Source organism: Triturus cristatus, chromosome 5_2 (genome assembly GCF_964204655.1).
Source record: "Triturus cristatus chromosome 5_2, aTriCri1.1, whole genome shotgun sequence".
Classification (NCBI taxonomy): domain Eukaryota; kingdom Metazoa; phylum Chordata; class Amphibia; order Caudata; family Salamandridae; genus Triturus; species Triturus cristatus.
Window position 1 is genome coordinate 44,925,780 of NC_140588.1, and position 13,768 is coordinate 44,939,547.

Sequence of the window (13,768 nt, forward strand, 5' to 3'; positions counted from 1 at the left end):
AAGTGACATCGCTGCTTATGTATGTTGGATTTTTGCCGTTTTGGCCTTTTCTGGTTTAAAGTGGTGTGGTGTCCATTTGTTGTTTTTTCACTGTGTTACTGTGTGTTTTATGTACCAATGCTTTACACATTGCTTCTGAGATCAGCTACCAAGGAGATGAGCAGGGATTATCTTGGGTGTAAAACTCTCTTACCCTGACTAGAAGTAAGGGTCCCTACTTGAACAGGGAGCAAGCCACTGTCAACTAGAGACCTCCATTTCTAACAAGGGTGTTAGGTTTTTAGATGACATTTTAACCATTTAATATTTATTCATTTTATTCTCGTAGTTCACAACTTGCCATTGTGCTGTTTTAATAGTATTTAGTGTTATTATATTTGATGTGTTGAGCAACAGGGTTCACCTGTTGAAATAAATGGGCTTTTTTTGTTAAAGTGTCTTTTTTCTTAGCGCATCTTGTTTGTGCATGATTAAGAAGAAGGGAAAGGGGTTGTTTATGATCACCACAGTGTCTCTGAGACTGTTAGTAACTCAAAAGCATTTACCCCACTTAAACTATGTTTTGGGTGGAGTCCGGCGGGGCTACAAAAACCTGTCATTCACGTTCAGCATTGGTGTATTGAACCAAGTTCACTAACGTGGCCTGTGGGGTGGCAAAACAAACTTTGTAGAGCTGAGCCAGAGACTCAGTTTACACAAAAGAAGAACTATGAGAAAAACTGGGGCCTTCATAGAACAAGAAAAGAAGAACATCAAATGAATGAACCCCTGTCTAGAGTGAAGGGACTCTCTGGATTGGGACTTTGTTTGATAGTGCTTCCAGTGCCAGCTGCGCTGGACTCTTCTATGGAAGAGTAGAGCGTGAACTTGTTGGGTACCCTAAATGAGAAAGTTCAGCTGGTACTTCTGCTGACTGGTTCTGTGACTGGTACTCCTGGAGGGGGGCCTCCTGACTCCTTATGGACTCACAGATGGCCTGTTCGGGCCCAGGAGGCAGTGGGGTATGTGAATGCAGGCAGGGAGGTTAACACGCCCTAGTGGGCCACAGAGTGGTGCCTATAGAAGGCCCTGGGCCAAAGATATTTACAGCAGATCAGAAAGAAGCAAAAGTCCTCTGATCTGCACAGCTCTCTGTTGCTGGAGGGAGGCAGCTAGGCGTCATGGGCTTAAAAAAGTCTCTAAAAGAACTTAAGAGCAGGATGAGCAGTTAAAAGAACTGAAGGGCATTCTCTGAGCCCTTTTCACTGGTACTCTAAGACAGTTGTACAAATGTATTGACTTGGAGTTCTAAATCCTACACATCTGGTAGGTGGAACACACCACCAGGATCAGAATGCACAAAACCCCATGTAATTTGGGCCAAGGCTCCCAAATATTGCCATTTCCTTTTCCTGTTCATGGGCATGCTGCCTGATAGGTCTTGAGGGGTTCTGCGCCACGAAGATCTGCCTGTAATGGGCATATGGTACCTCTCTCTTCTCCACCTGAAACAGATGGAGAGGGTCAGTGCTCTAAGGGTTCACCAGCATTTGAACTCCATTTTGCTCCAATTTCCTGCCTCTGGAAGGCCATAGATCTGGGGCCAAACTGCTGCTGCACACTGTCACTCTGCTACAACATGTCCCTCTTAGGTGGGAGTGACCTATTGTCACCATGCCCATGAGATGTGGGCTCTCTCAGGCTGCAGTCACCCAACAGGCTCTCATGCTCAGAAGCAGGCGAGCATTGGGAGCCACTTCTCCCATCCTCACTGGTGTAGGTGTGCAAAGGCAAGGAGAAATCAGCCAGTTCCCCTTGTGGCACTCAAGAGCTGTATCAGGGTGGCGAGGAGCTTGCAGGAACCACAAAGGCTGTAGGGGCTTGCCTGTGTCCCCCACCATGAATGTTGTGAGTGCTCTGCTTGGGGTTAGGGACCGTGAGAAGAAAAACTCATGCCAAGAAAGATATTTAGGAAAGGAAACCAAAATTGAAAGTTCACTGACCTACTGTGGTGAAATCAAAAGGCTCACCACAGGCGATGAAAGTTGCCCCATAGACCAGCAGGGCTAGAAATTAAATTTGAATATTGGTGGAAGTAGCACCCCAGCAAGAGCAGGAAGACCACCAACATATGATTTTTGCTCTCAGGGACCAGCAGGAACAAAACATATTCCTACAAGATATGCATGTTATGTTATGTTATGTTATGTTATATATAAGTTTATTTTAACATAACATAACATATGATTTTTGCTCTCAGGGACCAGCAGGAACAAAACATATTCCTACAAGATATGCATGTGCCACCCTAAGTATCCAAGGTACAGAAATTCATGACCTCAGGAGAACATTGCAAAGATCTTTGTAGCTGGGATTCTTCTTTTATGGCTCATGGTTGTGTAGAGTTTTGTTACAAGGTGCTATGGTTTATTTGCTGTTAGGGCAAAGGTAGGAGAAAACTCATGCTCTGTGATTAATTGGACATCGAAAACTTTATTGATGTGAACAATTTTGACAGTAAATCACTCTGTATATGCCTTTTTGGCATTGAAGGGTAGCACCAGTCTGAAATGTTCAATATTGTTTTGTATTGTTTTGACTTTATATTTTACTTTTAATTATTGTGGTGACATCATAGCAAAGCCAAACTGCCTGATTTTCAATAAATGAATCCACTATGTTGTATTAGGCATATTTGCAGGTAACGTGTTTTAGAGTTCAAGAGTTGCTGAAGCACAGACTGTTAAAGGTACTTCCAGAGCAGCGAGTCTAGGGTAGATTTAGAGAGTTATCTGACCTGTGGAACATTCCTTTAGTGATATGATATGATATATCCCGGATTTCTAAAGCGCAGCAAATGTCCATAGGCGTCTAGGTGCTAGAGTGTGCACCCTCTATTGGTTATGAGGCCCTTTAGAGGATGTTAACATGAACATTTCCACTTGCCATCTTTGTTCATTTGTGGTGCTTAGTACTGAGTGTCATATAGTCTTTTCCTTTTTACAAGAACTCTGTACAGCAATTTATTAAATGTTGTGTGTTGCGTTGCTGATTTCTGAGTCTCTAGCCCAGAGGACTTCCCTTGAGTAAGCCTTGGACTGTTCTGCCTTACAACCATGGGTGTTAGGTGGTAACATAGGTATTTGGTTTGTATTTGGCGGGTCCACAAAATGAGGGCCCAGGATTCCAGTGGCGAAAGACCCCAGTGAGACACTCCATCCCAGATATTACAACCACATTTTAGATAATCACTGGTTTGCGCATGCACCCCGCTGAAACATGTGTTCCTGCTACGTAGCCACAGTTTAAATCTTTGCCAGATGCACTTAGATTCTGAGGAATAAAATGTAATAGGTAATTCTTTTTTCAATTTTAGATTCCTATAACTAGAAACTAGATAGAGGAAGGTCCACGAGTGGGAGCAGAAATAGAATTGTTCTTACACAGATCCTAGTGAGTGCATGAAATAACCTTCCAGGCAACAACATTACATACATTAAGAAAGATTAGGATTTACACCTGGGATCCATCAATTATGAGAACTCAAGGATTGAGGTGGAACATTTTTGTCGCAAAGAAAACAAGGAAATTGCCAAACATCCTTAGCCAAGTGTGCTCTCAAATGCTTAAATGAAGTTGCGTAGGGGTATTTCGACAGAAGCTGATAAAATCAAAATCATAAGATGGTACTTATCACGAGGATGCTCATACTAAACATGTACACTCACAGGTGCCTTTAAGAATATAAATAGTATTGAGATTAAATAAAACTTATATTGAAGTGCATTTTTCTCCAACACTTCTGTGTGCATAAAAACAGTGTGATGTCAAAAAGAAAAAAAACCAATACCCCACACTGATTAATTGACATCGCTAAGTGATCAATCCTTATCAAAGTTTTGTCTTTCATTACCTCTTGTACCAAAATCAGAGCCATTTGGCTCCAAAATATAGCTGTACTGCCTACAACATGTACAGATGCAATTTATCAGTGGCATGTCTAAAGAGTGAATATTCTCTACTTTTTCTTTTTCATTGTTGCAGGTAAAGCTGTTCCAAATTCCCCTGCTGCAGAAAAGGACAAAACTATTAAGTTGCAGCCTGTAATTCAGCCGCTAGGCATCTTGGACCCAGTGGAAAGGGAGTATGTATTACCTTTAATACTAGCGGGATGTACAATGTGTTAGAGACTGTTTAGGACATCACTTGACAGGGACAATTCCGGGCCTATTCACAAAGGGCATTTTGTAGTACGTAAAGTAGTACTGCAAAATGCTAACCACAAACCTACAGGCAAAGATGCCCGCTTCCACTTCTCCTATCTTTTTTGTGCGTAGATCATAGGAAATTGGGCATAGATCTCCACACATGTATGTAAAAGTTTTTGTAGTAAATGAGGGAGAGAACATTGGGAGTGGCTGGAAAATGGGAAATGCATACTACCAAGTGGAGAAAGTTTAGGTAAATTGAAGGAGGGTTTGAGGGTTTGAGGGAGGGATATAAAGTAGGTTTGTGCTATATAATTCCGTGTGACTCGGAAAGAGGGCCTCATCGCTTAGTGCATGGTCATTGAATTAGAACAATTTTATTTTAGCCTGATTTATACAATTCATTTTTGTATTTTTGGAATTTGCTGCTTTACAATTCAGATGTGACTATTGAATAAAAAGTTATATGCATAGAGACTTTATTTATGTTTCCTCCACGGGATCTGGAATTTATTGGTTTCAAGGAGTCACAACGTGTTGCTTGGAAATGTTTCATAGGGTTGATTAAGATTTTCTCACCAAGGAGTAAAGTTCTCCTGTGGTGCTAAATTTTAAAAGTTTGAGTAATCAAATGTGAAGCTGGAGGCCACTGCAGCAACCGTAATGGCCGCTTAGCTATGGAGCTCCGTATCTCGATCTGGATGTCGCCATAATTTGCACACAAGCACATGCACAGATGCTCATCCTGGCCCGGAGACCATGCTGCCCAGCAGATACCGTTGACTAAGGTGCCCCATGTGGCCAGGGAGTGCCGTGGAACCAAGGAGCTGACCAGCTGGCTTGCGCCGGTCGGCATTACCTTGGAGGCTCTGCGGCAACAGGGTCCACGGATGAACCTGAGGCTGAGACCATTGGGCTCGTCAAGCACGAGCCCAAGCTTTTACTACACCGGACCTGCCACTGGTTTCTTGGTCCCCTTGATGACAAGCCCGCCCACTTCCCCTACATGCGGGGGGGGACGCTTGAGGGCTGTCTGCAGACCTGATCATTGGCGCCGCCATATTGGATGCGTAAGCTGTGCCTGCCTGGGGCCCGTATCTCCATTTGAGCCTTGCCGGGGGCTGCAGTGCTTGCCCCTGCGCCTTGCTCCTACTCCTCACACGGCCCCCTACCCTTCTTTGGAGATGAGAGGTGGCATTAATTAACACTTGCACCTACCACGGAGCGCCTCTTGGGGAGCGTGCCTCTCTTAGATGCGGTAGTTGGCATGACCACTGTGCCTGCGGGAGTGCACTGGCCCTGCTACAGAACATTACTTTAATTCTCGACTGAAATTTTATCATCACGGGCTCCCCTGCAGGGATTTATCGCTACAGTGGGAAACTGGGAACCCCCCCCACCTTGCTTCCTTGATTAGTTAACTAGCCTTCCATTTTGGGAGAATACCACCCTCTCAGTATTATATGGCTATGCAGTACTATATCCTTAATGATGGGCAGAAATGATCCGAAGCAACGCATGCGCTTATTTGAACAGTTCAAGAGCCCCCAACACAGAGGCTCTACCCCTGATACTGATGAGCCGAGCAATGTTGGGACTAATTCTGAATGCTCGACAGACATAACAGTCATAATGATGGGGAAAACGGCAGGGTTTCGCTCCATCGAAGCCCGCTTTGATGCCCTTACAAACCGTTTAGACACTAAGGGTGAGTGGTTCACCAGACTACACCAGGCTTGATAGTGCAGAGGACCACATTTCTAGCCTTGAGGACGGACGGCCTTACTCCCATGTCTAAGCATGTTGAGAAGCTAAAACGTATCCTTAAAACAGTCGCTGCGAAGAATGAACATTTAGAGGTGTGCTCCCTTAGGACTAATATTCATATTCATGGCGTTGCAGAAACAACAAATATGGGCCACCCAACAACTTTGTGGAATCTCTTCTAATCGACCTCTTTGACCGTGCCAGCTTCTCCTCAACATTTGCTGCGGAGCGCACACACAGGTATCTTGGCCTACGCCCCGTGTACATGCTGCGCCGCGGCTATTGATAGCCCGTCTTTTGAATTACGACAGAGACACACTACTTTGCCTTGCTCGCGAGAAAAGCACCATACATCAACATGCTCTAATTATTCCGGGATCTCAATCTCATGGTGCAGGAAGCCAGCCTCAGGTTCTTAAATGCCAAGAATACACTACGCAGGCTAGGCCTCACAAGTACACCATGTTCTACCAGGCGCTGCTTTGCGTCGATGTCAGTGGAAAGCTCCGCTTCTTTGAGCCTCCGGCCGAAGTGATGAACTTTTGCACACAATATAATGCTAATCCACCGGACACCCGCGAGGCACTCCTGATCGTGCGCACTCCCCATCCTTGTTCAAATCAGCTGATTGACTTTGCTGCTGGTCAGTGCAACCTATTACTATGTTTTTTTCTCAGCTCTGCCAGTCCTGCCTCTGCTGAGACATGCCTCTATTTTGCTTGATAATGGTTCATTGAGTACTCTGGGCCAACTCTTAGACATGTTTGTATGATTTCTCACCCACTGTGCATTGCTTCATGACATTACAACTATTAAACATCTCCAGATTGAACACTCTGAGGCATTGCCTCCCCCCAATGGTGTATACTGGATTGTCATGTTTGTGGTTGTTTAGTTCTTTGCTTTTTGTATCAGGGATTCACTAGACAGGTCTGTGTCTAGTGTGGGTGGGGGGTGGGAATTGCGCATATTTGGGTTGTTCAAATGTGGTTTATCTCCCATTGCATAACAAATGCCTCCTGAATTTCTCACTACTGTGGCCTGCATTTCCATACTCAACATTCGACCATACCATTTCCTGTTGCCTGTACGAGGAGTAGATATTCCCTTTATGTCTTGGAATATACAGGGTCTTAACAACCCCTGCAAGGGTAAACATATTCTCACATACTTAACGCAACATAGCGTCAAGATAGCATTTCTTCAAGAGACTCACCTTCTCCCCGTAACCCTCAATCATTTGTAAACGCTTGGGGCCCCCACCGATAATTTCCCAATTATAGCTCTTATTCACAGGAGTATGCATTTTTATTCATAAGACTGTTCCTCTTCTATATTTTCCAGGAATACCCAGATGACAGCTATATATTACTCACTGGCTCCCTAGCAGGTAAACATACGCTATTGCTTAATAAAGATGACCCCAATATTGGTTCCCCATTATTTTTCCACACTATATACACACACATGGGGCGAATGGAGGCTGAGCTAGTGATCATTGGCGGGCACTTCCGTCTGGTTCTCGACCGAGCTGCAGACTTCACCAGCACACTCCCTGCATGCAAATGAAATGCCCGAGCGGGATTCCACAGATCTTGATACCTATAGCCTCACAGACATTTGGCGTATGCGACACCCCACTAATAAAGACTATACACTCTATTCTTATCCTCATCTAGTATAGACACGGTTAGACTACTGGCTCGTGTCGGCCAATGCTTCCCTATGCACAACTGATGTTAAACACCTACCCTGAACCTTGTTGCCCAGTGGTCTTACATTTGTGTATCCCTTGCAAACTCACCCTGTGACTCGCCTGGCTTTTCCAGTGTGAGGCTTTGCATTTTCAGATCTTTCGTTCCAAATTACATGATACCATAGTCGAATACGTTACTTTAAATACAGGCACAGTATCGTCTCAGGCTACTCTCTGGGAAGCCTTCGAGGCCTATATACGTTGCATTAGCATTGTTATGCACACTGGTGTGCTTCGGGACACCCCAACCCACCTGATATCAGCTCTGCACGATATTGATCTAGCGGATTCATGTTCTAATAAACATCCTCCATTACATGACCACTCAAACTTATTGTCCTAATTCCAGGACCTCACTGAGAGAGAGTTGAAATACATAGGGATACGGTGAGCCTGGCATCTTGGATGCACACTTGCTTGTTTGCTCCATCCTAATCGCCACACTGGGTTCATCACTGAACTTCATACATCCATCGGAGCAGTCCTCAGACATCATGATAGCATACTTTCGGAACTGCAGCGATACCACCAGCTTCTCTATACGTCTTGCTCCTCAAGAACATCTGACATAGAAAAATACCTTGTAGAGTCATGGTTTGGATCACAGAAAATCAGTGCCATTTCCTTACTGAACCCATCACAAGTGATGAAATAGCAAATGCAATCGATGCTATTGATGCCTCCAAAACCTCTGGCCTTTATGGACTTACTGGTACCTTTTATAAGACCTTTAAAACCCTTATAACCCCGCAACTGCTTGCTGTGTATACAGAGGCCTTATCTACGGCGCCCTTATCCTCACCCTTTGCGATGCAGTACTGACAATGAAACCTGGCAAAGATCCCAACCCCAACCTTTGCTCCTCTTATTTATCAACCCTTCTCTCTCCTCATTGTAGATAATAAGATCTTTGCTAAGGTCCTAGCAACTCGACTCTCACTCCAGATGGACCAAATGATCTCTCCAGTACAGTCAGACTTTGTATCTCATAGATCCACCTCCTTTAACCTAAGAATGGTATTCTCTGTGTTAAATAGGATCTCCCCATCGACTCCCGCAGGTGCGGCATTACTTGACGCCAGAAAAGCTTTTGACTCCTTGGAGTAGCCATTCTTAAGGGCAACCTTAGTAAGACTAGGCTGTCTGACTGTTTTAATTGCATTGATTATGCTCCTCTATGCCAACCCAACAGCTTGCCTGAGAGTGAATGGTTCCCTGATCAACCACTTCTCTGTTACCAGAGGTACCTGCAGGGTTGCCCCCTCTCTCCCTTTCTTTTTTATAATCTCAATAGATCATCGTTCTCGTCACTTACAGGAACAACACATGCACCATGGACTTCAACTCTCCCATGGCCCACTTCTTGCATCATTATTTGATGATGATATTGTACTATTTGTCCGACATCTCACTGAAAACGTTCCTTCATTGGTCCGGGTGATTGTATGATTTGGTAGCCTGTCAAGCCTACATATAAATTGGGCCAAATCAAAGCTTTTTTCTTTAACCACGAGTACAGACCCTGTGGCTGTTGAATACCCCCTGACTTGGACATCGGACTCTACCAAATACCTTGGTATTTACCTACACCTCGATAAAGACCAAATCGTATGATTGTATTATGTCCCAGCTATTGACAGACTTACATCTCAAATTGACCAGTGGATAAGCCTTCCACTGTCCATGGCCTGCTGGATATCGCTAATCAAAAATGGTAATTCTACCTCAATTTTTATATTCGATTTTAAACATTCCATCACACTCACCCAGTGCTTCTTCTCCACACTTGGCTGTCTCCTGATACAACTACTCTGGGCTGGTCGCCATCCCCAAGTCAAATGGGACACCTTAACCTTTCCATATCAGTGGGGCAGGCTCGGAGCCCCTGATCTCTTCCTTCATTATCTGGCCACAGAGTGGCAATATTCTCATTTTTGTATCACCAAGACAGCCGCACACCATATTTCAAACCCGAGAGAGATAAGGTAGGGTGACAAGCCCTTTCTTCTCTATCACTGGGGGGCATTCCCATAGATCCAACTGATATCCAGACCTCATCCACCACCTGCTGAGCCTAGAGGTAGGTTCACCGTTCATTAGGCGGTGGCATCCTATACTCCCCCACCATTCCCCTAGCTGATAACCCATGGCTTCCTGTTACAAAGAGAAAATTTGTTCAGAACACTCTCCTCTACCATGAACTCCATCCAATCAGGGATGTTTTCCCAGACAGACATGTACTCTCACATCCGGATGATATCCATTTCAAACAAGCTACCTACATGGATCATTTTGTACTGCGACGTCTGCACAATACCCTTTGTTCCTGTATATCTACATACCCCCCCCTCTCCAGATGAGTTCTCTGTGCTTACACTTATTATCACAAATGATTATGGCAGCCATTTGATATCCCAGTAGTATCGCTCCTGCCTGGTCCCTAACCTGTACTCTACCAAGCACTTTCATAAGGCTTGGAGCGCAGATTTCGAATACCCAATATCCGTCAAGGTCTGGGCCTACTGCTGTTCTCAAACAAAATTGGTGTCCTTTAATCATAAACTTAAGCTCCTGCATTTTAAATTCCTACATAGAGCATATGTCTCCCCTGCAGATGTTACTAAATTTGACCCCAAGCACCCCACCCACTGTCCCAAATGTATGGCCCTTGATGCACATTTTGCACATCTCAATTGGTCATGCCCACGATCAGCAACCAATGAAATGCTATCTCCTTTCTATTGCACTTAAGACTGACCCCACTTTGGTGTTATTGGGGAACACTCACGATCTTCCCAAATCATGCCTGCAGATTTATTTCCATAGCACTCCTGCTGGCTAAATTGAAAATCGCCAGAAATTGGGGCAGCTGACAAAGCCTGGCTTAAATCAATGCCCTCTTGTGATAAACTTGTCAACCACTATGCACAACTACAACCCTTTTCATCCAGACCCAGGGATATCTTGCACCCGCTTTACACCTACCTAGACTCATTGGAGACATGTATTTCTAATTAGGGGCCCCATTCCATACATACCATATTACGTACCACATATCACTGAACACCTCCTAGCTGTTCACTTCTTCATGCCTTATGGTATTATATAACGTATGCTAACAACGTCCCCTGCTCGCTCTTTCTTCTCATTTAACTTACCCTTTCTTTAATTAGGTTATAATGAGGTCATGGATATTTTTTTTTTTTTATTGTCTTTATTATTGAGCAATGCTACAGACCTTATCATATGTAATTGCTAACCTACAATACCTTGTGTAATAGGTTTCCGTTTTCTATTTATATTTATTTATTGAGAAAAAATTAATAAATAAAATGTTAAACAATTTGAAGTTGGAGGACTAAAACACTGACAAGACTGAAGTGCTGATCTTTGGCAACCATGCCTACTTCTGGAAAGACACTTGGTGGCCCACCGAACACGGACCCACTCCCACACCAAAAGACCACACCAGAAACCTCTGCATCATACTGGACAGCAAACTCACCATGAAACGGCAGATCAACACAGCCTCCTCCACCTTCTTTCATGCTCTTTCCATGCTCTGATGAATCTTAAAATGGCTTCCCATCAGCACAAGGAAAATAGTCATGCAAGCCTTAATCACCAGCTGGCTAGACTACGGCAACATACTGTATGCAGGAACCACCACCAAACTCATGAAAGGATCCAGACAATACAGAACTCGGCTGCCAGATTGATCTTCAACCTGCCCAAATGGACTCGCAACACCCAGCACCTGAGGAACCTCCACTGGCTCCCCGTTCATCAAAGATGCCAATTCAAGATCCTGACACCCACCTACAAAGCTGTCTATGACCGGTCAGTGGTGACCTGGTGTGCTCCCGCATTGCTTTGTAAATCCATTTTGTCAGGCGCTGTCCAGCCCCCATGTGGAGTAGTGCATGATGGCATGGGTCTGGGGTTCCTTATCATTAGTGGACCAGATAACTTGTTATGTGTTGCATGCTGTCTGCAGGTAAAAAACTGTCCTGTAGTAGGGCGTGATCAAAGATAAGTTGTTAGAGGTAAGAGATTGCCGCCTGTGATCAGGGGTCGCTCATGCCAGCTCCTTGGTGGAATAGGATCCGGGGAATCGTAGAAGGCCCTGCAGGGGGAATTATGGGGCTTACAGTGTGATGTAGAGCATGCGGTGAAAAACCTTGGTCAAACATTCACAAGCAACTGACACTTGCAGGGACCGTGTGGATTGTGGCATAATAGCCTAACAGAATGGCTGGGGTGAGAGGACAGGACCCATGGCACGTCTTTCCCATGTGGCGCCACCCCATCCATAGCAAAACCCATTGCAACTATGCTGCTAAGTACTAAGCTTTGAAAGTTGGGGCTTCCAGCCCACCCCTGCCAACCGGCAGCTTTAGCGCTATTCAATGGCCTTTATCTCAACAAATAAGTTCTACTAGCAGGGTATCCAGTTCCTGGAAGAAACACCTTTTTTCCCACTTGTAGCTAAGGGTAGATTTTTCCAAACCTGCACTTGCGATTTCAGCGCAGACAGGGCTTTTTTCAGGTTACCGTCAATACAGGTCAACTGGCGAGGAGTAAAGGTGAACTCCAAGGTAATGTAACATACTGTGAGTCCTTGAGAATTTAGTAGGGTTCCCCTGAGTAGCACCTCAAGGGCACGATTTGGCCCAATTGACACTAAGGCCAGCTGCTTGCTCAAACGCATGAAGTGTGGTATGTATAGGGGAGCGATCTGAATGAACATCTCCGAGGTATAGGAGTAGGTTGTCTGCATAAGGGGATGCATGGGTCGCATCATCCAAGGGAATCCCCAAGTCTCTGTCCTCCAGGTGGAGCCGAATGGCAAGGTGCTCCATAGCTATCGCAAAAGCAGGGGAGACAGCCCTGCCTCGTTCCCCTGCCTGCAGAGCAGGGCAGCGAGATGAGCCGGCCCAGATGGATCATGGAGGTGGGATTAGTGTACAGTAAGTTTGTGTACGCTAGGTGGCGCTCTCCCACCCCCAGTTGGACCAACACCTGGAGAAAGTAATTACATGTAAGCGTATTGAATGCTTTGTCAAGATCCAATATCAGGTAGGCTGCATGTGGGAATCGCTGAGAGGCCTTGTCATGTACATGAAAGAGACGTCAAATGTTTTGGGATGTACCGCGACCTGGCACAAACCTGTTTTGGTCAAGGAGGATGAGCTCTGGTCAGATCCGAGCATATCTGTCAGCCAGGATCTTCCCCACAATCTTATTGTCTGCACAAAGGATGGCAAAAGGCCTTTAAGAGGATAGGCTAGTAGGGTCCCTGTCAGTCTTTGACAGGGACACCAGAAGGGTATTACAGAAGGACGGGGGTAGCTCCCCGGTGCCCAAGGCCTCATTAAACATCTAAACATCTACGCCAATCTGGAAGTGAGGCTCATTGTGATGGTGTGATAGTGTTCGATTGGCAGCCCCTCTAGGCCCGGGGTTTTATTTTTGGCTGGGTCTCGAATGGTCTGTATAATGTCAGAGAACATTTAGGAGCATCCAGACCTTACCTATCAGCATCATGGATTCAAAGGAGAGTAAGTCCCATCGTACGTCCCATCAGTAAGGCCCCAACTGCAACAGGAGCGGGGAGAAACTCCTCATTTAGAGAGAAGTGGTACCCGAAGAATGCATGCAGGATGTTCCACTGTGCGTAAAGGCTGTTGACGGCAGAAGAGGTTATTTCTAGAATGGAGCCCGAGCAGACATCTTTCCGGGCCAACCCAACAAGGAGGCAACCAGATTTGTCTCCCTTCAGATGTGTCTTAGCCACATGTGCATTGAGGTTGAAGCAGCGAACTTTTCCAGAAGGGTGGTGTGGTGAGTTTTGGCCTCAGCTAATGCGGGACCTTTCGAGGCGTTGAGTATTGTGTCCCTTTCTTTTGTGGGCAGAAGTCGTTCAGCCTCTCCAACTTCTTTGTTAAGCAACTGTCTGACCCCCTCTATCTCCTGTTGGCAGACCCTCCTCATAACCACATTAAAGGCATTCTACTCCATGGCCCTGGTGGATACCGAATCCTGTTTTTCTGTAAAA

General features: G+C 45.2%; 1 protein-coding gene across 3 annotated transcripts in view; it reads left to right on the forward strand.

The window, feature by feature from the left end:
• Positions 1-13,768, forward strand: part of LOC146822634 (uncharacterized) — a 1,280,275-nt gene that overhangs the window by 431,785 nt on the left and 834,722 nt on the right. For all 3 annotated transcript variants that reach the window (XM_085606818.1, XM_085606816.1, XM_085606817.1), the window contains one exon: positions 4,024-4,123. In XM_085606818.1, the coding sequence (XP_085462944.1) occupies positions 4,024-4,123 (100 nt within the window). The remainder of the gene's footprint in view (positions 1-4,023; positions 4,124-13,768) is intronic.